The 24189-nt window shown below is 47.0% G+C and overlaps 2 protein-coding genes across 2 annotated transcripts in view; both read left to right on the forward strand.

Moving 5' to 3' along the window:
* Positions 1-20348, forward strand: part of sorcs2 (sortilin-related VPS10 domain containing receptor 2) — a 60643-nt gene extending 40295 nt beyond the window's left edge. The window contains 26 exon segments of the mRNA XM_061669308.1: positions 6980-7063; positions 7065-7145; positions 7234-7307; positions 7558-7622; positions 8340-8458; positions 8613-8702; positions 10350-10529; positions 10608-10754; positions 11198-11300; positions 11397-11473; positions 11762-11853; positions 12428-12535; positions 13317-13437; positions 13539-13672; positions 13756-13875; positions 14414-14585; positions 15130-15316; positions 15614-15747; positions 15827-15950; positions 16029-16141; positions 16309-16431; positions 16742-16841; positions 16922-16963; positions 17833-17932; positions 18844-19130; positions 19848-20348. Of these exon segments, the coding sequence (XP_061525292.1) occupies positions 6980-7063; positions 7065-7145; positions 7234-7307; positions 7558-7622; positions 8340-8458; positions 8613-8702; positions 10350-10529; positions 10608-10754; positions 11198-11300; positions 11397-11473; positions 11762-11853; positions 12428-12535; positions 13317-13437; positions 13539-13672; positions 13756-13875; positions 14414-14585; positions 15130-15316; positions 15614-15747; positions 15827-15950; positions 16029-16141; positions 16309-16431; positions 16742-16841; positions 16922-16963; positions 17833-17932; positions 18844-19102 (2949 nt within the window). The 3' untranslated portion in view covers positions 19103-19130; positions 19848-20348.
* A 1969-nt stretch (positions 20349-22317) lies between these two features.
* LOC133398002 (intraflagellar transport protein 57 homolog) lies at positions 22318-23727 on the forward strand. Its single transcript, XM_061669527.1, has one exon. It carries the CDS (start codon positions 22318-22320, stop codon positions 23725-23727), a length of 1410 nt encoding a protein of 469 aa, XP_061525511.1.
* Positions 23728-24189: the final 462 nt, after the last annotated feature.

Consider the following 24189-nt stretch of genomic DNA (forward strand, 5'->3'; position numbering starts at 1 on the left):
CACTCAGACCCGTTGCTCTCCTGACGCCTGAGTGTCATCGTCGGCCTTTTTGAAGTACACGATGCTGTGATGGCTGAGGCCAGGATGCAGACAGACGAAGAAGAGGACATGGAGACGACTTGTGTCGATGCGCTGCTGAAGGAGCCATTGTTGCATTTGTGGAAATCGGCGGTAGTGGGCCGTTCTGATCTACGTTTACATCCTACAGTAAATTAGAATATTTTGAATCCTTGAAATTGTATTCATATATTCCCAACAGTCTTCTTCGTTTGTGTCTATGACTGTATTATACTGCCTCCTGGTGGCTAAGGCGGGCACACCAGAAGGAGCAGCACAATGAATTGGATTGCAGCATTAACTCATGACACACCTACTATTTGATTCAGTACATTCTATTTAAAAAAAAAAAAAAGTACAGTACAATATTTTTCCTTATTAAAAAAAAAAACAAAAAACATACAATTTCTTTTTAAATTATTATTTTGGAGGGAGGCTTGATCATTCGTATTCATTTCAATGTGAAAGATGATTTCAGATGCGAGCGTTTTGAGTTGTCCCTTTTTCATAGCGAATCTCAACATTTGGTCGAATTCGAATGCTTCCACAAGTGACTTTAGTGCGTCTGCTCATGAACAGTGGCCAAAGGTGTGCGTGCGTTTCCATTGCCTTTCTTTGGGCTAAGCGACCACGTCACATGTCAAGGAAGCCTCTTTTTGCATTCAAGCAGTCACTTCTTCCTAATGGCCCGCACCCAAGCTCCACTGAATCAATCAGCATTTCCACAACAATAACAAACAAGCTGATAGCTTGCGGAGGACTCATTTTGTGCTCGCTGAGCCTTTGCGGACAACACGGCATCCTCCTGTTGCCCATCGCCTAATTACCACCTTTTTTTTTTTTTTTTTTGTTATCCGCAGCCGAAGTGGCCAAAGCCAACGGCGCGGCATGTAACGGCACCTCGGCCGCCACAAAACGATCCCAGATGGCGTTAGCGTTGCAGAATCCTGAATCGCTGGGCTGCGGGTGAGCATTTAATTGTATTGTTTTTCCCCAAGAATAAGACATCCTTATCAGCTGAATGAAGTTATTTATGTATTTTTAGTGGAGCGCTATGCGAGGTCACTCAGAGTTGAGGGATAATAAGGAGGAGTCAGGGCCGCGAGAAGAAACTCTGCCGAGGCTAACGAGGCTTCGTTAACGGCGGCTAATTGGCGCTTTAACCTCGGGCTCGCCGGCAGGGAGGCATCGTTTGTCTTCCCTCGCCTCGCTGTGCCTCCTCGATCCCGCCGCCCAGCACACTTCAGCTCACCGAACTTGCAGTAGAAAATAAAGGAGAGATTTTTCGTTTGCACAAAAAAAAAAAAAAAAAAACATTTAAAAAATCCAAAGCAAATGTAAGTTGGCCTCCGAAGGATTTTGGCACTCTTTTGCGGCTTGTTGGGCCAATCAGCACACTTGAATGCTTTGATGGATGGCTCGGGAGGCCAATAAACTAACTGCCAAGCCAAGACAAATAAGGGCTGAAAGGCTTTTTTTTTTTTTTTTCTTTCTTTTTCTCTCTCCTTTGCCGCTCCTCATCTTGCGGGCTTGAATAAAAGATCCCACGCGACATTATTCATTTATATCAATCTGCATGCATGATTAGCACATACAGTAAGTACTTCATCTGTATTTTGCTGTGTGTCACTTTTCATTGAGTCTGCTGCAATTCAAAGGAGAGACGTTTTTACAAAGATACACAACACTGATTGGACGTTTCAACCATTCGAAACAACTGGGATTGAATCGTATTTTTGGGATTTTCGCGAAATTGGTTTGGAAGAAAAGCGGCACGTCATGAATGATTCAGGTGGATTCTGCATTTTTTAAAACGTGAGCAAGGACAAACATGACCTCCTTCTAACCTCGTCTAAAAAGTCTCGAGGAGGACGCAGAGCTCCCAATGTCACCATGATGTTTTGTTCGCGCGATTCGAACCCTTCCAAGTCCTCACCTGAGACAGTCTCCTCGCAGAAAAACAAGCTGGGCCTCCCTCCGACGAGCCAGATAATGAGCAGTTCGCAGCCGCGCGCAACTGCAGACGTGGGTTTGAAAAATCATTTGCGCCCAGCCACCGCGTTCATTTCATTCGCTTCACGCCGTTGGAACTCGTAATATTGTCTTGACTCTGCGGCCGCTTGTCGACGGCGCATCGTTACAAGGCTTTGCTTTGCATTTATGAATATGCAATCGTTTACCTACGAGAGTCAGTGTGCGTTTCATTGTTTGTCCGTGGAGGGTTGGCGGGTTGCCATGGAGACAAAACTGTATCCCGCCCCATCTGGGAATGCTGCCTTATTATGCCCGCACATCATTGCTGTTTATTCTTTGTTGAAGCACTCGGCCCCATGCACACTACTGATTTCAGTCACTTATTTTTACTTCACTTTTGAAATTGTAAAGGTTATAGGTCACATTCATGGTGGGAAAGCTTTTTAAAATATTTATCTTGGTATCAGAAAAGAAATACTCAATAAATCTACTCAAGCACAGTAACAAAGTATTTGTACTTTCCCACCATTGGCCACCTGCGGAGAACATTCATCGCATTCTGAAACGAATGAAGTTGATTGAAAAGTAAAAAGTTCCGACCTTCAGCTTTCGTCCTCGGCGGGACGATTGACATTCCGCTGGAGAACTTCTCGCCTCCTCTGGGCCGGGGGACGCTCCGGTCGAGGTGATGACGACGACGATAACGAGGTCAGAGGTGGCCTCGTGGGACACACGATGCATCAATAGACGTACGTGACGTTTGGGGGGGGGTGTATGTGTTGCTTGGGTGCCATTTGAAGCTGTTGGTTCATGTACAGCTCAGAAAAACACTCAAGTGGGTGCCACTGGTTTTGTTGTTGTACCCCCCCCCACCCCCATCTTGCTTTTAAGGGCAAGCGTCGGCCGTGTTGTGTTCAATTTTTCAGGAGCGACAAACACGGCTGTTTGAGAGAGGTCGTGTGTCGACGGGAAATGGAGTGAGAGTGGCGATGACGGCGGCTGCAGGTGAACTTGAAGCGAACCACTTTGGCCCCCTCAGCACTCGGATGACAAATAATTGAATATGAGCCTCAATAATTCAATTTTGACACAAAGAAAGGCGGGTTAAATGGACACACTCAATATATCTGCCGTCTGTGGACTCACTTGAACTTTTGGCACATGCAGTTGGCCCTTGTTTACCGACAAGATTCTGCAAAGAAGCGACCATATGTATATATATATATTTGATTATTTCTATATTCTTTTAAAGCTTTATGACCCTCCCCACACTAACCTTCGAACAAACACTTCATATTAGGGCTGGGGCTATCAAATATATTTAGCATTGATTAATCTAAGTATTATTATTGTCCACTCGGGGGGTCGCTATCCTCACGTTCTGCACAGTAGAATCTTTTTGACTTTGAATGTGTGTGGCTTGAAAAAGCGGGGCCTCGTCTTGTTTTTTGCACTGGGAGTCAGCGAATGAGAGTGTAGTTGCCGCTGGTTAGCCCGCGCGTTGAGTCCTTCGTGGCCGTGCACCTCGCGCATGACTGTCTTTGTTACGCGTGTTGATTTTGTTGGCGTCGCTTCCGTAAAGCGATTGAAGGTGCACCGACCGGATGAGCGAAATTGAGCGCTGGTTCAAAAAAGACTGCCTCAAATCTGCGTTTCTTTATCTTGATCGAGCAGAGCGCTTGTATTCCTGCACGCAGCGACTCGGCGGCTCATTTGAGGCCTTGCTGTCACCGTCTTTGTTTACGTTTGAGTTCATAATGAATTCCTTAAGTCATGAATAATTTCCATCTTCCTCCTGTTCTTTGAACAAAACCCCGCGCGCGTGCTGTGTGTGTGTGCGTGTGCGCGCGCGCGTGTGTTGTCATCAGCCGCATGCGAACCCGACCGTGCGCAGACCACATACATTATTTACTGCGCCAACCCCCCCACCTCCACTTCCAAATGTGACCCTAAGGGATTTGTTTCACGAACGCCCGCCCGCCCCCCCCACGACGCCAACCAGAGACGACATGTCGTTACGGCGCTCGCGGCCTTCGGAGGAGGGACGAGGTGATTGCGCCATTTTAGCAAAAACTCAGCGGGGTGGCTGCTTTGATCATTATGATTTCCTCTGCGCGTGTGCACGTGTGCGTGCGTGTTGGTTCCCCGCGTGTGGTTACGTTGACTCGCTGACAGGCAGTATTTAGTCCGTGTGTGTGTGTGTGTGTGTGTCTGTGCGTGTTTATGCAAATGAGCATGTACGTGTGAGTGCGCGTGTGTCAGCCTATGTGACGGAGACCCCCTGCTGTTCAACGCTCAGGAACAGCTGGTTGCGACTCCAAAGTCTGTCTGTGCTTTTGGCGACTCAATTCTGTCTGTTAGTACATGTGGGCTACTGATTTAACTCATGTTCTTCAGAGTTTAGAAGAAGAAAAAAACAAGTACAGACTGAAATGTACTGAAGTACAAAAGTAAAAATGAATTCTGACTGTCAATTAGAACCAAGTTGTCAGACCCTAGTGAGGATAAGCGGTACAGAAAATGGATGGATGGATGGATGGAAGTCCAGAGACCTGTAAAATCTACTTCAGTGCAGTAACAAATGAATTCTACTTTGTTACCTCCCACCATTTAAAAAAATGGTCCCGAGGACAGATTAGTCCAATGTTTTCTTCGATCTCACTGCTTTGCCTGTTGTACAAAATAATTTTCCATTCTCCTGAGAAATGACAGCGCGTGTGTTCGGATATGTGGCTTTAAGAGGCGGGGGCCCGGTGGGGTGGCGTGTGAGTGTGAGCTGTGGCCGACAGCAGCTCCCACGTCATCGCAGTCTTTTGTGTTCGACTGTTCTCCCGGTGTTCAGTAAGCTCTGACAAGCGCCCCTAAAAAGTGTATTTCAAATCAACTTTCCGCTCTGAAATGGAAGAAAAGCCATCAATCCGTTCCAGCCAAGTACCCGGAGGAAACCAAATCACTTTGCGTTCCTACAACGGCGATCAGGAACCTCTCCGTCACTCTCAATACATTTTTTTGTAAAGGCAGAATAGAAGTCGGAATGATGAAGTCTGCTTCGTTTCTGTCCACCTGGGGTGGATAAAGGGCACAATTGTCCCAGGGCCGTGAGCATTTAGGGGGGGCCGAAGTCCCACCCCCACCCCTAGCACAACAAATAACATCGGTCGACAAATATCTGGATGGAATACATTGCCCGCCGTTCCGAGCGCTCGGAGGCCGATCTTCCCGAATGACTTTTTGACGATGAGTCGATTTCATTAGCGTTAGCGTAAGTGCTCTCTTTCTGGAGGTCCCCGAGACCAAAAGGATTCCTTGAGAAAAGCGAGGAAGCAACAGAAGGGATTGAGGGACAGGACTGTTGGTACCGCAAGAATCCAGTCACGTAATCTTTTTGTGCTGATTGGTTGGATGGAGCAAAACTTTTGACTCCCAAGAACTGCTAGGAAAACACATAGGGAGTGAACAGCACATATAATAACACATGAACGATACATTTAATTATCAGCCTTAATGGTATTTATGTTTTTTTTTTATATTTCCATGTTATTATGCTCGGCACAACCCGCCACTGGCAATTACTTGGCAGCAATAGACTGCTTTAATTGTTATGTAAAATGACTTTTCAAATAATAATCTGCTCTCCGTCAAACCTGCCCTTACACTGACAGCCTAAGCTATTAAATACTCCATACCTGTTCAAATCAATCAGCTCCCCACACAAGTGCCCCCGCAGCGCTCTTGAGAAGCCGCTGAGCTGACGGCTTGCGCTTTCCCCGAGATCAGACGTGATCAAAAGCTTTTCCGCAGCAATTAAGTCCGCCGCTGTTTTTGTCAAAGCCCATTGCGATTCCGCCCGGCGACGACGGGTGACGCCACCGGCCGCAAATGTTCCTTGCGCGCCGAGAGCTCCGCTCGTTTGGTAGCGAGAGCTCTCCGCTACCGCTTTCTTAAATCGGTTGAGAAATCCAGTTCAAATATAATGCTCTAATGTTAAATTGTAAGAACTGTTCAATTACTGAAAGAGTGATTGTCGTTGAATAGTCCACTCCTGTTTATGGGTTTTCACGGTATGACTAAAACACTAAATACCTGTAGGACGTGATGTTGCTTCCTCACCACATCATTGCCTCAGCCACCAGAGGCAAACAGCAGTCTTGCACCAATGTTGCCATTAAAGGTCTTAATTTGCGCTTCGCACTGAAGCAAAATCACTTTTTATTTCGCGCCCGGAGACGTTTGTTTGCGACTCCCGACTCGTAATTAAATCTGGATTAATAGCCCGGAGCGTTGCCGTCCTCCCTCTCGTTCTCCAGTGTTCGACGACGGGAAATGTAATTAAAACGGCGGCATATCGCCCACGAAGTTATCGGGACATCAGGAAGGAGAAACAAGGTGTGATAAGTTCAAGGTCCTCGCTTCACAAGGCGCAGGCAGGCGGGCAGCTAATGCCCTTTGCGCTGTCGTGTAAAGTCGGCGTCACGAGCGCCCCTCGCGTGCGCCGCCTCGCGGGGACGAGGTGGCAGGCACGTTGCCTGTCGCCGCACGTGTGATATACTGTTCATTGAGGCGGTATTATGAATCCCACGCACAATTTCTAGGCAGCCTGAATACAGCAGCAAGGTGTGGTGTCTACAACTGGGGAATCATCATAACGCTTCATTGAGACATCTCAATGCCTCTCACAGCTCATCAGTAAAGCACTAATATTAGTCATTCTACGCAGAGGATAAAGAATATATGACTGTGAGTACTGTTATATCGTCTGTCTTCATGTTTTTGCAGCACCGTTTGTGTTCAATCCGTTGCCTAAAGGGCTGAAGCACCGCAACAGAGTTGCTATTTAGCGTTAAGCTAGCGGCGAAGTGTCATTCGCTTTGCTTGATGTTTGACATAAATTCTGCCAAACGACAGTAAAACCCGTGAGTCACGTCAGGACGGGCACTCGTGTCGACAGGTGGTTCTGGTGGGCTCCTCAGCGAACGAACGCGACCAGATGCTGTTTATCAGCACCGACGAGGGCCAGTCCTTCCAGCGGCAAGAGCGTCCTCTTCAGCCCGGACACGCTCATCTTCCACCCGAAGGAGGAGGACAAGCTGCTGGCCTGCTGCAAAGACGGACGGGTCGGGCCCAGGACAATGCGCACAATCTCTTCAGATCCGATGCAAAATGTCCCATTTCCAACCGTGCTCCTCTCTCTCGTGTCTCCAGCTGTTTGCCTCCACAGATTTGGGCCACAAGTGGACTTTGCTTCAGGAGCGGGTGACCAAGGACCGAGTGTTCTGGTCAGTTCCCGCGTCATCTTTCCGAAAGTCTCATTTGGCACCATGTGGCATTGTCCTGTTTCCCGACCTCTATTGCACATAGGCACATTAAAAAAAATAATAATAATATTTTTAAAACTTGCGCCACACCACTGAAAGATATCACAAAAAGCAAATGGACATAAATAAATAATTCATTCAAACGCTACATAAGAAAATCCCGTGATTTCTTTTTTTGTTTTTTTTTTTTTTTTTTTTTTTTTTGTACCAGGTCTGTAGCAGATGTGGATGTGGACCCCGATCTGGTGCACATGGAGATGCAGGACACAAGTGGAGGTACATTTTGTTGTTGTTGTTGTTGTTTTTAAGCACAGGTGTCATGATGGTGCTCTTAAATGACCAAAAAGCCAGTGTGTACATTTCACCTTTCGCTTCATAAACAGTCCACATTGCGGCCGTGCTCGACCTTACTGTGCGCACAAAATGTCACGCGGGAATAACGCCGAGGGCGACAACAGCCAGTGTGGCAAAATCAGCTGACTACCAGATGGACCGTTTAGTGCTTAAATCTCCTCCTGGGGGGGGGGGGGGGGAACGCTCGCTGACAATTGTGTGTATTAGCGGTCGCGTGGTAGAAGTGTGTGTGTTTCACATTTCCCAGCCCCCCGAGCGGACCTCATCGACATTGTGCATCCTAAATCGTAATCTCTGTCAATAATCCTGCGACGGCAGCACTCCTCCGTCCCATCTGGACAAATAAAAAGGTTCTGGAAGGTTCAAGTCCTGAGAGGAGAGAGGTGCATTTTCTTGCCCACACATACACAGAGGTGGCAAAAAGGACTCAAAACTATGTACCTAAAATCGAATCGAAAAATCGAATATTTGTACCATCACTGCTTGTTTTTTGTGGTGATGGTGGCAAAAGGTGGAAAACCCAAATGCAGGCACAAAAAAAACCAACATCATCATCAAACGGCAAGGTTTGACACGATCACTTACACAATAGTTAAGTTCAAAGATGGATTGATCGTGATTTGGAATGTGTCATTGCAGGTTACCTGTACGTCACCTGTCTCATCCAGAACTGCTCCGACAAAATGGTGACCGCTCAGTTCTTGGGTAAAATCGACCACAATTCTCTGTCGGTGCAGGGCGACTACATTTTTGTCAAGGTAACGCACGCAACCAAACCAAAACGAAACATGTTCAACGTTTAAAAAACGTCCGGTTCTGTCAAAAAGAAAAAGTCTTCCGCGATCCGATGGGAATGTGAGTACAGCTGCATGTGTTTTTTTATGTATACGACGACTGTGTTTTTTTTCCCAGGTGACCGCAGGGAATCGCACCAAGCACTACGTGTCGTATCGACGCAACGAGTTTGTCCAGATGAAGTTTCCCAAGTATGCCTTGCCAAAGGTAACGGAAATGGATTATTTGTCTTGAAATGAATGGTTTCTCGAAATGATATATGATTTTGAGCTATCACGTCGATCTTACACAACTGGAGTATTTTTACGTGGAAACACATATTTTCCAGAACGAAAGGCATAATGTGACGAGAATTAGTATTTTTGAAATCCACTTGTTAAAATATAACCTCCCTTGTTCAAGTTCATGATAATGTTACGACTTCAAAATCCAGATGGATTCCGATTTTATCCTGACAAACTACGTCTTTGTTATTGTAAAGATTCCAACCTTTATACGACATAATTGTCACTGTTTCATTTCACTTTTCTTCCTCCACAAAATATGAACTTCATTCCGTTTTGTCTTTCGCGGTACAGTACGCATCAATAGGCGGATTATGCGAGAGTTTCCTCGCCTACAAAGTTTGAGAACCCCCCTGCTTTAAAGAGAAAGAAATGAGTGCATTTTTCACCCTTAAAAATGCCGATTATTGGCAGACAACTGCAGCCCTCATAACAAAGATTGGTGCGACGCACTGGATTGACGGAGCTTCGGCCGAGTTTATGAGTTCTCAGCCCAGTTGGGAGCGAAGCCGCCGGCTTTTACGAGATTTAATTCCATCTCACCTCTTTGCCGGGCAGCTTCCTCGCCGGCCGTGTTTCGCCGTATTGATTGCATTGATCGGAGAATGCCGCACCGTCGTGTCGTCGACCGTCTTCCCCCACAAGACCTCGGATTTTGAAGCGATTGTTATTTGTAGTTTTTTTTTTTTTTTTTAATTGAAATGAACGCAAATTCCAGCCTCACCCCGCCCGAAAAACACATTTTTGTAATGTGTTTTTTGATGGACAATAGCATTCTATACTTTTTTACTTTATAAAAACGTAGCGTAATAACAGAATTCAAAAGAAGTAAAGAACTAAACAGTTTGTGCATCCTGATGACTTCATTGTGGCTCCTTCTGGTGGGCGTGACTTGGCTGCCACTAGGGGGCAGTACAGTCAAGCAGACCCAAACAAAGAAGGCTTGCGCAACGACTATAAGTGACTCAGTAAGCTGCAGGAATAATCGTTTTTCACAGATGATGAATAACATTTGCCTGGGAGTATTGTGATTATCGTCTGTCTACGTGTTGATGCAGTCAAAGCAAAAAAATTGGACGAGCGGCGCAGATCTCGAAAACTCATGTTTACGTTTTTAAAAAGTGTTTAAATATTGTGCGAGGTATAAATGGGTTCATTTCTCAATGACCACCGCCGCGTGTGCTAAATAAGCGTTTCCCCGTTTAGTGCAAGAATCAAGCGAGAGCGTTTTTCACTGGCCGCTAAACGGCAATTGAACGGCGTCGCGTGTCGCCGGCGTACGCCGAGACGATAAATGAGTCGGGCTTGGACGCGCCGCGGCGGGGGAGCGCTTGATGCCGCCGCGCAAGCCTGAGTACCGTTAAAGGGCGCCGATTGAATGCAGCGCGAGGGGAAACAACTTTGAACCAATCATTGCCATTGACATGCTGTCAGGCCTTCGATTGGCTTTCACCGCAATACACAAACAATGCACAATGTAAAGCATTTGTGTTTATAGACCATAGCTGTTCTGTGGAACAATGACGTGGATTTTGATTTCGTCTCCCCTTGACTCGGACCCGCTCTCCAGGATGTTCACATAGTGAGCACGGACGAGCAGCAGGTCTTCCTGGCGCTGCAGGAGTGGTACCAGACGGACACGTACAACTTGTACCAGTCGGACCCGCAGGGGGTCTACTACTCCGTCGTCCTGGAAAACGTCCGGAGCACCAGGCAGCCCGAGGACGTGGTCCTCATCGACATCCTGGAGGTGCGGGAACGTTCTGACTGGTCTCAGCGAGTCCAAGTTTTGTTTAGTTTTTTTGAAATGCATACGTTTTAAATGCAGGTGCGTGGGATCAAAGGCGTCTTCCTGGCCAATCAGCGGGTGGACGGCAAGGTGAGAACGGTCATCACCTACAACAAAGGACGAGATTGGCAGCCCCTGACCCCGCCCACCACCAACATGAACGGCAAAACCATCACCTGCAAAGCGGTAATGGCGCGCGTCACGTCACGTTATCGTGCACCAAACGCGCTGTTATTATGACGTCAATTTTCGCCGTAATGAATGAAAAGGAGACTTTTTCCAAATTGAACTCATCCCGCCGTATTTCGCAACTTATTCAACCCGTTAACATTTTAGAACCGTCCAGCGTTCAAACCATTTCAACTTCAAAATGTTCCGCTCATTCAATTCGGGACATCTGTCATTTATGATGAGCCCGAATTTCCCACATTTTCACAGTAAATGGATCAAATTACGAGACATTTTACATATTTCCCAACCGATCCCAACCGTGAGCCGACTTCCAAGTCTCGCGTTCTGCATTTCGGCGGGCCGAATGAATTGCACAGCATTTCGCTTCATCTTCAGTCTGCACGTGCAATTTCTGCAGAAAGTGCATTTTCTCCTCACTTATTCCGTCCTCCTTCCAGCCGGACTGCCACCTCCACCTGCACCTGCGCTGGGCAGACAACCCTTACGTGTCCGGTACCGTCCACACCAAAGATTCTGCTCCGGGTCTCATCATGGGAGCAGGTCCGTTTCCCACCTTTTTTTGCCCAGCCTGTGACTGGACTAATTTTTTCTTCCGAGGCTGCCTTATAGCCTTATGTGCAAATTGTTTTCCTTCAGGTAACCTTGGCTCCAAGCTGGTGGAGTACAAAGAAGAAATGTACATCACGTCTGACTGCGGGAAGACATGGAGACAGGTACATCCCCATCGATCCTCCGCACACTCGTCGGCAGAACTGGAAAAAGTACTCCCACTCTGTACTTAAATAGAAGTACGGCCTGGCTTTTATCCAAACAACATGTTCCCGTCGCTTTGCTGATGTGAACCGGCTAAAAAAGAAATATGCTAAATGAGCCAGTAGCTGCACCGAATGTGTTTTTTGGAAAAAACTCGTCGTTGGAGGTGGCACTCGCATATTTGATGATCCCAACTCAATAAGAAGCCCCCAAATGAGAATATTCAGTGCACCGTGTCTCCTTTCAAGGTTCTGGAGGAGGAGCATCACATCCTCTACCTTGACCACGGCGGGGTGATTGTGGCCATCAAGGACACTTCCATTCCACTCAAAATACTCAAGTAAGCGTTCTTGACCCGCAGTGACAAAGAAGTGAGACTTGCTTTTGTATGGCACTGCCAAAATTCAAATCGAACCGGGATTAAATACCTTGAATCGAGCCAAGTCTTTTGTCTGCCGAAATGTTTTTTTTGTGTTACAGCATTTCACTTCCTTCTTATCACTTTTCCATGAATATTTGATTACCGGTTATGAGTCATTTTATCTCAAAATAAGAAATCATAAAAACAAGCAAATTCATTTAATTGCACATTATGTATTGAAAACAACAAAACCTTCGCCTAGCGTAGCTTAATGCTAACACATAATGGGAAACGCCATAGATGAGCTAACGGATAGCAGCTATGTGTCGACGTTATTAACACTTTGAGCAACGCATATTTGAACACAAATGGATCAGCCACACATAGGCAGACAATATCGCAATACCCGCAGGTTTATATACTTTATCCTCTGTGGAAAAAAAAAAACAATACTTGCAACTGCAACTTACTGAGAACTTTTTTTTTTCTGCATGAATTTTGTGTCGGTTGGTCAATATTTTAGCTCGGGGATAACATATGCGTTCCGCACCAGGTTCAGTATCGACGAGGGACGCACGTGGGCGGTCCACAACTTCACCAGCACCTCCGTCTTCGTCGACGGACTCCTGAGCGAGCCGGGAGACGAGACCCTGGTGATGACGTAAGTCCGCCGCATCACATAGAAAAAATACGCTATTCTTGAATTGAAAAATATGTATTTTTCTTCTGCGGAAAAAAATATGATTCCTGTAACACAGCTTTTGTTCTGCAAAAAAAATGGAAAAAAATGTTTTGTTTTGTTTTTTTAATTATTCATGCAGGGCTGTCCGATTTATGTGACGATACATCCCAATCATCCCAAAGGTTTTAATTGGCCCAAAGCTAAGACGGGAAGCCATTGCTGGTCAATCGTGACAGGTCGAAAAGGGGGCGATAGGCTCGATGGTCGCGGCGGTGTGCAATCCATGCATAATGGATCCACCGCTTCACACTGATACTAATTCTCATCCCGAGCGGAAAATGAGGTTTGACGCCTTGTGCTTGAACCTCCAGACCATCCCTTTTCCACTCCTCTCGCCCCCTCACGCCGTTTGCTTGTTACGTGCGGCCGAGGAGACGCACACGCGCCACTCTCGTCCCGTCCATTCCCGCTCCGTCTGCCGGCATCCAATTTCTCGCCATTCTTTCCCCGGCGAAGCCTTTGTCCCGTCCAACCCTCCGAGGCTCCTTTCCATTCGGGAGCTCGGCCACGTTGAGAAAGCAATTACAGTGGGACCTCGACTATGGGGTTTTATTTGTTCTGTGGATATAAAAAGTCTACACACCCCTGTTCAAGTCCAGTCGCCAAGCCGATTTGGGTTTCATACCCCAACCCTTTTTTTCCGGCGATTTCAAGAGTCTGTACGCTAACACGGCAAGCGCGTGTGCTCGTTTGTGCGCAGAGTGTTCGGCCACATCAGCTACAGGTCCGACTGGGAACTGGTCAAAGTGGACTTCCGGCAGTCTTTCCCTCGCCAGTGTGCGGAGGCCGACTACGAGTCGTGGCAGCTCACAGACCTGCAGGTAACGCGCGCGTGCGCGCGCGCGCGCGCGCACACACACACACACACACACACACACACACACACACACACGAAGTCTCACTTGTCATTGTCGCGAGTCAGGGTGAAAAGTGCATCATGGGCCAGGAGCAGACTTTCCGGAGGAGGAAGGCCACCGCGTTCTGTGTCAAAGGCAAGAGCTACACCTCGGCTCTCGGGACTAAGCCCTGCCAGTGCACCGAGCGGGACTTCAACTGGTGAGCCCGTTGCGAGCGGAACTGTCGATGAGGACGCAAGGCTTGAATTTTGTGCCTTTTTTGTTGGCGCGCGGCGTGTGCAGCGACTACGGCTTCGAGCGATCCCGCGCAGCGAGCGGACGATGCTTTGCTGACTTTTGGCACCGTCCGGACTCGCCGCCGGAAAACTGCCAACCGGGACGAACCTTCGAGTCGAGCACTGGGTCTGTACAAAACACGGAAACGTGTCTTGTTCTTCTGGTCCAGCACATCGTAGAGACCAGTGGCGGGCCTCCAGTAGGGACTTACCCGACTTAATCCACATCCTAAAACCATTACTATCACGTTTGAATTATAGAAAACAACCATACTACAATATCAACAAAAATACAATATAACAGCACACAACTGTGCTACCTACATCGCCTGGAGCAGGTCACAGTCAATATTTAATAACATGGCAAAAACAATGCTAAATAATATGCATCCAACTTGGAAGGCTCCAACCAACCAATCAGGGGATAGAAAAATGCTGACGTGATTGTGGGCCGGCTAGCTGGCCCTTGGAGGATGAATGTGAAATCTGATTGGTTCTAGAAACAGTCCCATTGCTAATTTAGTTGAAGTTACCTGTGCCAGCGCTACGGATTCTGTAGTCCCTCGACAGATTAGATTGGCATGGCAACACATAGAGGCTGAAATCTGATTGGCCAAACTGAAATGAAATGACGACAACAAACTGTTCCTTTTTTTCTCCCCCAGGTACCGCAAGGTGGTCTCAAATGTGTGCGAGGGGGGCCTGAACAAGGAGCAAAGTGCCAAACAAAGCAACTGCCCTCTGCTGCCTCCTGGAGGACTACAAGTGGGCATCAAAGGGCAGATGTTGGCTGTGGCACCGGGTGATGACGTCACATTCATAGTGCACCAGGAGGAGGTAGTTTGCGTGAACCGCTTTTCTTTCCCTTAATTCGTCATGTGTTCAGATGAGCACCCCCACTGGGCCATTCCAGAAATGGAGAACAATTTTGGCCCAACCATCAAATGTCCAATTTTTAGGAGATGTTTTGTCATGTATTTTGCTGTGTTTGGCGCAACCCCTGATTATTAATTCTGATACTCAGACCATAATGCAGAATAAATCCTCTACAATAAAGAAAGTTCAATTGTGATGGAATACTAATTTTAGTGTTAATCTTATTACAATAATTGCAAATCAATGCTAATGGTAGCATTTTTACTCAAGCGTATATGCTAGCTGCTCAGTAACAAACTTGCCTATATAATATATTAATTATTTGAGTGACATGCTCCCTTACAGCTAAAAACCTTGAAAGAAGATGAAAAATAGAAGCAACGACAGAGTGCAGAATTACTAGTATTTAAAATGTCTGCTAAAACAATATTGATTTCTGAGGGATTTTTAATCAAATCAGAAAATGTCTTCCAATTCTGAAATAACTCTCGTAATCTTCGCCCAGGGCGACACGAGCAGCACCAAGTACCAAGTGGACCTGGGCGACGGCTTTCGGGCCATTTACCGGAACCTGACGGTGACAGATGAACCCATCCAGCACCGCTACGCGAATCCGGGAGTTTACAAAGTGTCCGTGCGGGCGGAGAATGCGGCGGGTCACGACGAGGCCAGCATGTACATCCAGGTCACAGGTCGGGAAAATGCAAACAATGTACAAATGCAAACAATGTCCTCTGGCGGCCTCTAGTGGCGCTGAGACACAGTGCATACATTTGTATACTGTAGTCACCCCTTGCTGTTGTGTAAATGCTGATATATGTCGATATATTTTAAACCGTAAACCATTTCAAACTCTTCTTCCATTAGCCGAACTAAATAATGACTTAATGAAATGCACTGGAAAACGCTGGTCCTTCACTGAGTTTCGGCCGTCTGATTCCGACCCGCGTCAACGTCCACACTCCCAATTTTTGAATGTTAATTCACAGCACCTCTGCAAGAGGTTCACCTGGAAGTGATCCCCATCGCCGGGAGAAACCACCAGGTCAACCTGACGGCCGTCGTCCTTCCCGCCGAGGCCAACCTGACCGTCTTCTACTGGTGGATCGGAGACAGCTTGCAGGTAAATACTCCTCGGAAAAGATTGAGAAAAAAAACAAAACATTCTGGAGTCGCTAACGTCACACGCAACTGTCACGCAGCCAACGTTGACTCTGCGCAACAGCATGCTGACCAGTTTCCCAGAGGCGGGCCAGATTTCAGTCAGCGTCCAGGCCTCCAACGGGAGGTCCATGGTGAAGGATACCAGGATGGTCCGCGTCTACGGTAACGGGCCTTCTTCGCCCTCCACTATGTTGACCCAGGAGAGTTTTTGGTCCAAACGCGCGTCCTACCCCTTGGCAGAAAACTTCCACGTTATCCCTCTGAGCTTCAGCGGGCACCTGGACCGCCTCAATCCCAACATTCCGGAATGGCGAGAGGACGTGGGTCAGGTCGTCACCAAGACACTCGCCAAGGTAAATGACACTTAGCCTTGTTTAGTTAAACAACACACATTTGCAGTAATTATGTCACTGGCATTGAAATGATAAACAAGGATACTTTTTTTGTTCTTATCAGCAAAGGATCTTCAGACCAAATGACAGCTTGATTTTGTTTGTTTGGTGTATATTCCTCACCTCAGGTCACAGGTGTCCCCGAGGATTCCCTGGTTACCGTGGTGAAGGCGGGCATCCCCACCTCCGCCGACCTGTACGTCCTCCCGATGGAGAGCGCGCCAGCAAAGAAAAGCGACTTTCAGGATAAGGTAAACATCTTCACATTTGGACTTTTCAGTGTACGCGAAATAAGCACGAAGTACAGTTCAGTTGTATTTCACTTTTTGGTCAATATATTTGCATATACACTTTTTAAACTAATTCGCTGCCATTGACGGCTTTAGAAGTCAAATATCCATGTTAACTGGGAGGGCTGGCAGCGAATGATTTAATTCATAAAACCTGTCTTCTAGTCATGATGGTAGCACTTAAGAGAGCGAAATTTTTTTTTATGTGGAAGCGGACAAGTTTGAGAACCACTGTTCAACTGGTTCGTAGTTAATATTTTGTGGTCCACAGCGTATCCCGGCCATCATGCAAGCCTTCAAAGTCAACAACGTCAGCTTCGTAGTACGAGGCGGTCTCCAGGTTCTGGTGCTGCCAGCGGACCCAAACGCAGGTATGAGTTTACACCTGCGATCCCCGTTGAAAGCAACATAGCTTTTGTTTTAATGGCAAATCATTGGTTTATCTCCAAAGGGCTAGGTCTAAATGCTGTTGACTCCACAGCAACAGAAATTGGTGCGTTCGTGAAGTCTTACTTCTGCCCCCTTTCCTCTTGGGGAACTTCAGATTTCACCTTTTATTCCCTTCCCTGGTTTCCTAGCAACCCCTCGGATTACCCTTCGCTTCATTGTGAATGCTGAGAGACGCCTTTGGTTATTTGCAACTCAAGATTGTTTCCAAAACATCCCTGATGGCAGTGATTGCCAACCACAAATTAAAATTCTACAATTTGTCCTCATTTAGGGGTGTCCAAACGTTTTCCGCTGAGTTTTTAAAACCTGCTCAGGGTAACTGAATGTGCTGTAGGTCAACATATGCCAAGCAGTCAAGCATACCATTGACTTAATTGCATTAAAATATATAGCCTTCCCCCATTTATCACAGGGGTGATGTTCCAGAGGCTCCCATGATGGGTAAAAATCCACAATATAAAAAAAGACACCAAATTCTTCTCCCACACGACTGAAACACATTTAAACACACTTGGGGGAGGCTGGAACGGATTATTAGCCTTTGCATTTTCAAAGGGGAATGATGATTTGAGATCAAATTGTTTTGAGGTACGCCCGTGGTCACCGAACGAATTCAAACTCATTCCTCAAGGCAAGGCTGAATGCGACTGGCTCAATCAAGGTTGGGAAACACTGTTCGTGGAAGCCACCAAGGGGCGTTATTTGCAGGTGTCTGGGATTTGTTGGCATACAATTTTGCGCTTCTCTACGCATTCACATGCTTTTGTAGAGGCTTCACTGCTACTTTCTCGATTGTTACCCTGGATTTGTACCTCAAGCTCTCCCGCAACTTCTTTTTCAACTGTTTCAACGTCCGCTTTGTCCTTACGGCTGCTTTATGATCATTCTTTTTTTATCTTGTCATTACCGCAGGTCACGGAGCTGCCGGCGGTCCCGGCGTCTGGGCCGTCGCCGTCATTTTTCTGGTCAGCATCGCGGCCACGGCCTCTTTTATCCTCTACAAGTTCAAGAGGTGGGTGTCGTGCCGCAGAGCTTATCCGCCGTCAAATTGCGCTGGTGAGCAGAGCCGGCCCAAGACCCAAGCCAACTCGGCACCTGCTTAGGGTCCCACAAGAGCAATTCTTCGTCCGCCATATTTTTACGTTGAGTCGAGACCTATTTATTCAACTTGGTATGAGTTTGTTATGACGCAATTTATCAATCACAATGATAGAGGGTCCCAACATGCAATTTTGCTTGGCGCCCCATGGAATGTGGGTCGGCTCTGCTCGCGTATATCATCTCACAATGACATGAATGAAATAGAAACAAAACAAGACTGAAAAGGGACTTACGATGACAAAATAATTAACATATATAGAACAGTGACACGCTGAACTGCCTCGTCTTTATCTTCTGCTCAATAGCTGTGCTGATCTCAGATCCAAAGCGATGCGACGCCGCCATCTATAGGCACCTGTTATTCGTTACAGGGGTTTACAAACTTGAATTTCACAGACGAGCTGGGCGAGACTGTCTTCCACGCCGACCCGGTGAAAAACGTACTTGACAAATACATTGGCTGGCGGTGGTAAACGGTTGGATTCCGGTTGACGAATATAAACGTCTATGGCAGGGAATGAGTTGATGACGCAGCACCCCATCCAGTTGATTTGTCGGCATACTGTCAAAACCCATAAAATAGTCATCGCTTAAAAATCCACGCTTTCGTGATGGTAGCGATGACTCGCATTGTCGCGGGGTGGGGGACAGCACGTCGGGAGTGCATGCCTTGTTTTCAGCCACCAGCAGCACCTCCTTGCTCGCAACAGCCCTGACACCAAAAAAAGTCACTTGAATGAAACCAGTGCAAAAAAATAAAAAATAAAATAGAGCCCCCTCTTACAAACCCCCCTCCCCACCCAAAAAAAAAAAATCCTGCAGTCCTTGGCTCAGGACTGAGGAGGTCTATCCCCCGCTGTTTTTCAGGAAGCTGCCGGGCAGCCGCAGCGTCTACGCCCAGATGCACAACGAGAAGGAGCAGGAGATGACCAGTCCCGTCAACCACAGCGAGGACACGCAGCACATCATCCAGGGCGAGGAGTTCATCGACGACGACCTGGACTCACAGACGCTAGGTAATGCGAGAGGTAGCCCAACCTTCCGGTCCCTTATACGGACGACCACTAACCACTGCTACTAAACACCGCGCCGCTAAAACACACGCCAAGGTACTTTTTCCATTTGTCCTTGTAACTTAAAATTGCTTCATTTTCATGTTAATAATCAAACCTTTTGTGGAGTACATGGTTGTAACGTGAGCATTTGCCATTGTAATACCATGTAATGTCATGAATATGTGAATTGTGCTGAAAATTGGAAACGTTTATGTCGGGCTGGGTGATATGGCCTCAAAATGAAATCATCACAAAAATCCAATTTAAAAGTTTATATTCATCCAAAAAGCAAATGGCAGTGACAAACAAGCTTTGAAACTTGTTTTTGTCTGGCAGGTTTTTTTTGGACAAGCATTTGCCTCAACTTGCACAGAAATAAAAACAGAAAAAAAATCTTTGTACAGATAATATGAAAATGAGTATTACTTTGGCGCAATCTTGTGACATCTTGGTGTCAAGGAACTACGTTGAAGTGAGTTGAGGACCATCATTGAGATAAAAGCTGTTGGTTTGCCGCCATCTTGTGGCATCTATGGGGAATTCCAAACTTTTTAGTGGGGCATCGATTACTCGCACATTTTCGCTATTTGCTCTGGTGTTCACGCGAAGCATGCTTTTTTTTTTTCAACATTTTAAATGTGAAACAATATAAAATGCCCAATCGCCCAGCCCTATTATATATATATATATATATATATATATATATATATATATACATTAGCTTTCTTTGAACATTGCTCATCATTCCTGTACCCTTCCTCTTGTTGCTAGGCAACCATTCAGGTGTGGTCCTGAGTGTCAACTCCAGAGAACTCCACAGTTACCTGAGCAGCTGATTGCTGCCATGGCGACGGCTCTCGCCAACACAGGGATTTCACTCAGCCTTCCTCCTCCTAACCGGACTCCGCCCCCTACCCCCCCCCCCGCCCTATACACACACACACACACACACACACACCCCCTCACCCTTCTTGTCATCCTCACTTCCAAACTGGGAGATGGATACCCCCTTTCAAACGGGGGCATCCGGTCGTTCCACCCTCCTCCCCTCCTTGATCATTAACAGACGTCAAAATGGACTTGTTGATGAAGATTGGCATCACGGAGGGAATGTCTCGTATTTTTTTGCTCAATCGGCCTATATTAGGCCCAGCGCGCAGTGGAAAAGGTTTGATGTAAATGTGTAAATCTGAATGTCCACTTTGTTTCACTTGGGTGTTTTACACGTGTGTTCTTGTTCTTGTTGTTGTTTGTGTTGTTGTTGTTGTTTTTTTTTTTTTTTCAAGGTGTCCTTCTTGCAGTGGCGGGCTATGCATTTGGTACAGTGAGGACCATCAATATTAGTCATGAAACACAACGAAATAGTGCGCAACTGTGGCACGTACGTCATCGGGAGCAGTTCGCAATCACAATCGTGAATGCTCTGGGCAAATTAGATTGACATGGCAACACAGAGAGGCTGGAATCTGATTGGACAAAAAAAATTAATATGACATCCAAAAACAAGGAAGCAGTGCAGCTAAGAGAAATCCTTTGAAATGAAGACTGTCGGGAATACGTGTCATGAAATAGTGAGTAAATGTAGGTCAGTGCTTCTGAGATGGCCCGCCGCTGCCTTTTTGAGTTGGACAAAGCACTTCCTTCTTCACATGTATTTTATTTTCCACTTAGTCATGTTTTTGTCTGGGACAGACTGGGACTAACGTCAACCAATTTTGATACAATTGCAGTGAATACGATGAATAGGGTTATTTTTGATACACGCGTTGTCATATATCTCTGGAGACACTTTTTGGAAAACTCTCCACTGTGTGTGGCTGCACTAATGGTGTTAAGACTTTCTGGTCAAATGTATTGGGACACCTCCAGGAAATAAAAAAAAAAAAAAAATGGAAAGAAATTGATCGCTCCCGCTCCTCTGCGAAGACTTTCTACAAGATTTGGATGGATTGGAATTTATAATTGATGAGTTGCGACAGTGGGTGTCCCAACACTTTTGATAGCAGAGGAGTTGACTCAATTTCATGTTCTTGTACATATTTTTTTCTGCTTGCCCTTTGTTTTTTTTTAGTGGTGTGTCATTGCCCCATGTAATAAGGGGGCACATGGGGATAATGGACTTCCGGGAAGGATATTCACATGTGATGGCACCGCTGACTTCCAAGCACAGACTCTGCTGTTGTTTTTCCCTCCTCCTTGTGATTTGTACAGTTTAATTCTTTTTTTTTTTTGCTATTAAAACGATCCAAATGTCCTCATCGGGAAGCACAGAGCACTCTGCCTGGAATAAATCACTCCCAATATAATAATATGCACGTCTGCTGCCTTTCTCTTCTCGGGTGGCTAAGGGCTTCGAGTGCCCTTAATTGAGGGAAATTCTCACCAACTGTGACCTCTTAAAAATACAAATGACTTAAATCCACAGGATTTATCTGGTAAGCGTGTGTCGGGTGACTTTGTTTAGAGGGCCGACCCGTTCATTTGGTTCGGTGGCCAAGGGCTCAAGCAGCAGAGGTGGGACGACAGTAAGTCACATGTGCAAGTCCGAAGTTTTACTGTAAAAAAAAAAAAAAAGAAATGGATTTCCACTAACAACAAACGGCACACCGATTTAGAAAAAGCAGCTTTTGGAAGAGCAAACACGCAAGACGAGTCAAGTCATGAAGTTTGATTGTACAGTGAGTCGAGTCTCATGATTTCAAGTCGAAATCGAGCAAGTCCTAAAATTGACGACTTTCGTCACTCCCAGTTGACACTTAAAACAAAAGCGAATTAAACGTATAATAAAAGAGCAAAATGGGAACCCAACCCTGATGAAAGGCCACTAGCTTAATGCTAACATATAATGCCAAACGCCAGAGATGGGCTACTGAAAATGAGCATAGATTAACACACACGGAGCAGCAACACATACAAACAGCATACAGCAATACTTACAGGCATATATTCCCTCTGCCCTTTGACCCTCTCTGCCTCTTCTTGCTCTTAACTACGCCGCATCTCTTGCAGTAGAACTTAGTACTGCAAAACCTGGTACTACACTGACACTACACAACTCTAAATTCACATTTCCTTATGTACTGTGAAGACCCACCCAAAGATCAGTCGCTTACAGGTCTGCGATATAACACCGGCTCTGTACCGTGCAGAACTCTACTGCAATAACCCCAACTAACAAGCACGGTGACATCATAAACAGCAGCCCGCACAATGTTCGCGCACAGAGACGACAAGCACTTTGATGACATCGCCGCGGTGCGGCGGCACACCCCTCCACAGAGACGACAACCGCTCTGTGAACATCGCAACAAGGCGACGGCGTGCCGCTTCCCCGACAGAGATGACAGGCCTTTTCTCCTCTCTTCGATCGGCATCGGTCAAGCGGATCCGTTGTGCGCCGGCTGCACACATGGCCCACCACCGCCGCGGCGACGAGGACGACCGCAGGCCTGGAGCGGCCTACCAGGCGTTTGTGGCTATGGAGCAACTGTTGGACAAGCTGCACATTTTGAACTACCAAGACGAAGTCCTGGCTAAACACAACATGAGGAACTTGTCCAGGCATTACTTTGTGTCCAGTCCCTATCTGGAGTCCAACCCGGGCGAGCAGTTCTACATGTTCACCATCATAGCGGCGTGGCTCATCAACGCAGCGGGGAGGCCGTTCGACGAACGCGTGGAGTACGGCGAACCCAGCGCCACCATGTCGGACATTCTCGCCGAGCTTCGAGCGTTCGGCGTGCGGGTGGACTTCCCGCCCTCCAAACTCTTGTCGGGTTCGGGCGAGTACGTGTGTTTCGTGTTGGACAGGCTAGCCGAGGAGGCGCTCAAGAAAAGAGGCTTCTCCTTCAAGAGCCCGAAGTACCCGACGGAAGACTCGGAAGAACCGTTTGCGGTGGAAGAAGACATCGAACCTAACGTCGACGAGGAGGCGATCGAGGAGCCGGAGGACGAGGACGAGGAGCACGCCCTGGACCTGGAGGCCTTAAAATTGCGATGCGCTCACCCCGAAGCCAAGGCCTCCTGTGTCAACACGGAGATCTTGCAGTCCATGGTGGACGCGGCGGAATGGTACCTGGAAGTGGAGAGAGTCCTCCCGCAACTCAGAGTCACCGTCAAGAACGACAAGGACTGGAGGATCCACGTGGAGCAGATGCACCGGCACCGGGACGGCATCTCGTCCTCGTTCAAAGAGGCCAAAGGCTACCTGGAGAAGCTTCAGGTGGACATCGGGAAGACATTGGAGAAGGTCCGCAGCCGGGAGAAGTACATCAATAACCAGCTGGAGCACTTGATCCAGGAGTACCGCAGCGCTCAGGCGCAACTGGGCCAGGTCAAGGAACAGTACCGGCGGGCCAGCGAGGGGCTGACGGAGAAGGCGCGCGTCCTGGCCGAGATGGACGACGAGCTGAAGCGGGTGAAGCAGGAGACGGAGGAGCGGAGCAGCAGCATGTCGGACGGAGCGCCGCTCGTCAACATCAAGCGCTGCATGGCCAACCAGAAGCAGGAGATGGTCCAGCTCGACAAAATGATCGCCAGCCAACGTTTGCAGATGAAGAAATCCAACGGCGTACGGAACACGCATGCTGCCGTCTTTACCGAGCAACTGTACTTTTCACACACCTCACACATGTGGACTTGGGATTCTTGAAACGTATCCGAATCCTGACGCAGACAATCTCGAACTTGGTTATTCATTCAGTTTATACAAACTGCTTTTATTTTCTTTATTTTTTTAAATCTGGCTACTTACATTACATTAATGTGTATAAACCAGTGTCTCAGACAAAGTTAAGTGGTTATTTTGAACACGTGTAATTTACTTAGTTTTATCTTTAGTTTGACAGTAAACTAATTTTAGATTAGCAATAAACAGCTTCAAGCCTGTTTTGAGGAATTGTTCACTATTTGCCAAGCTGTCGCTCGTTGTGAAGTGAGTTGAGGCCGCTCCCAGCATGCAACGCTCCTGTACCTAATTTTCTTTGCTCGCAAGTCAAAGCCAAACATTGTCCGAGCGACAGCAGGTATCCTGAATAATTCGTATCTGTAAGCACTGTACTTGGTTGTTTAATTCCACACTTTGTGAGTGAAAGACACAACTATTTGTATGCAG

The sequence above is a fragment of the Phycodurus eques genome, chromosome 23 (genome assembly GCF_024500275.1).
Source record: "Phycodurus eques isolate BA_2022a chromosome 23, UOR_Pequ_1.1, whole genome shotgun sequence".
In the NCBI taxonomy this organism is placed as follows: domain Eukaryota; kingdom Metazoa; phylum Chordata; class Actinopteri; order Syngnathiformes; family Syngnathidae; genus Phycodurus; species Phycodurus eques.

Bases quoted from the DNA above. Each gene is read 5' to 3' on its own strand.
- LOC133398002 (XM_061669527.1), top strand. From the start codon at position 22,318: ATGACATCGCCGCGGTGCGGCGGCACACCCCTCCACAGAGACGACAAC.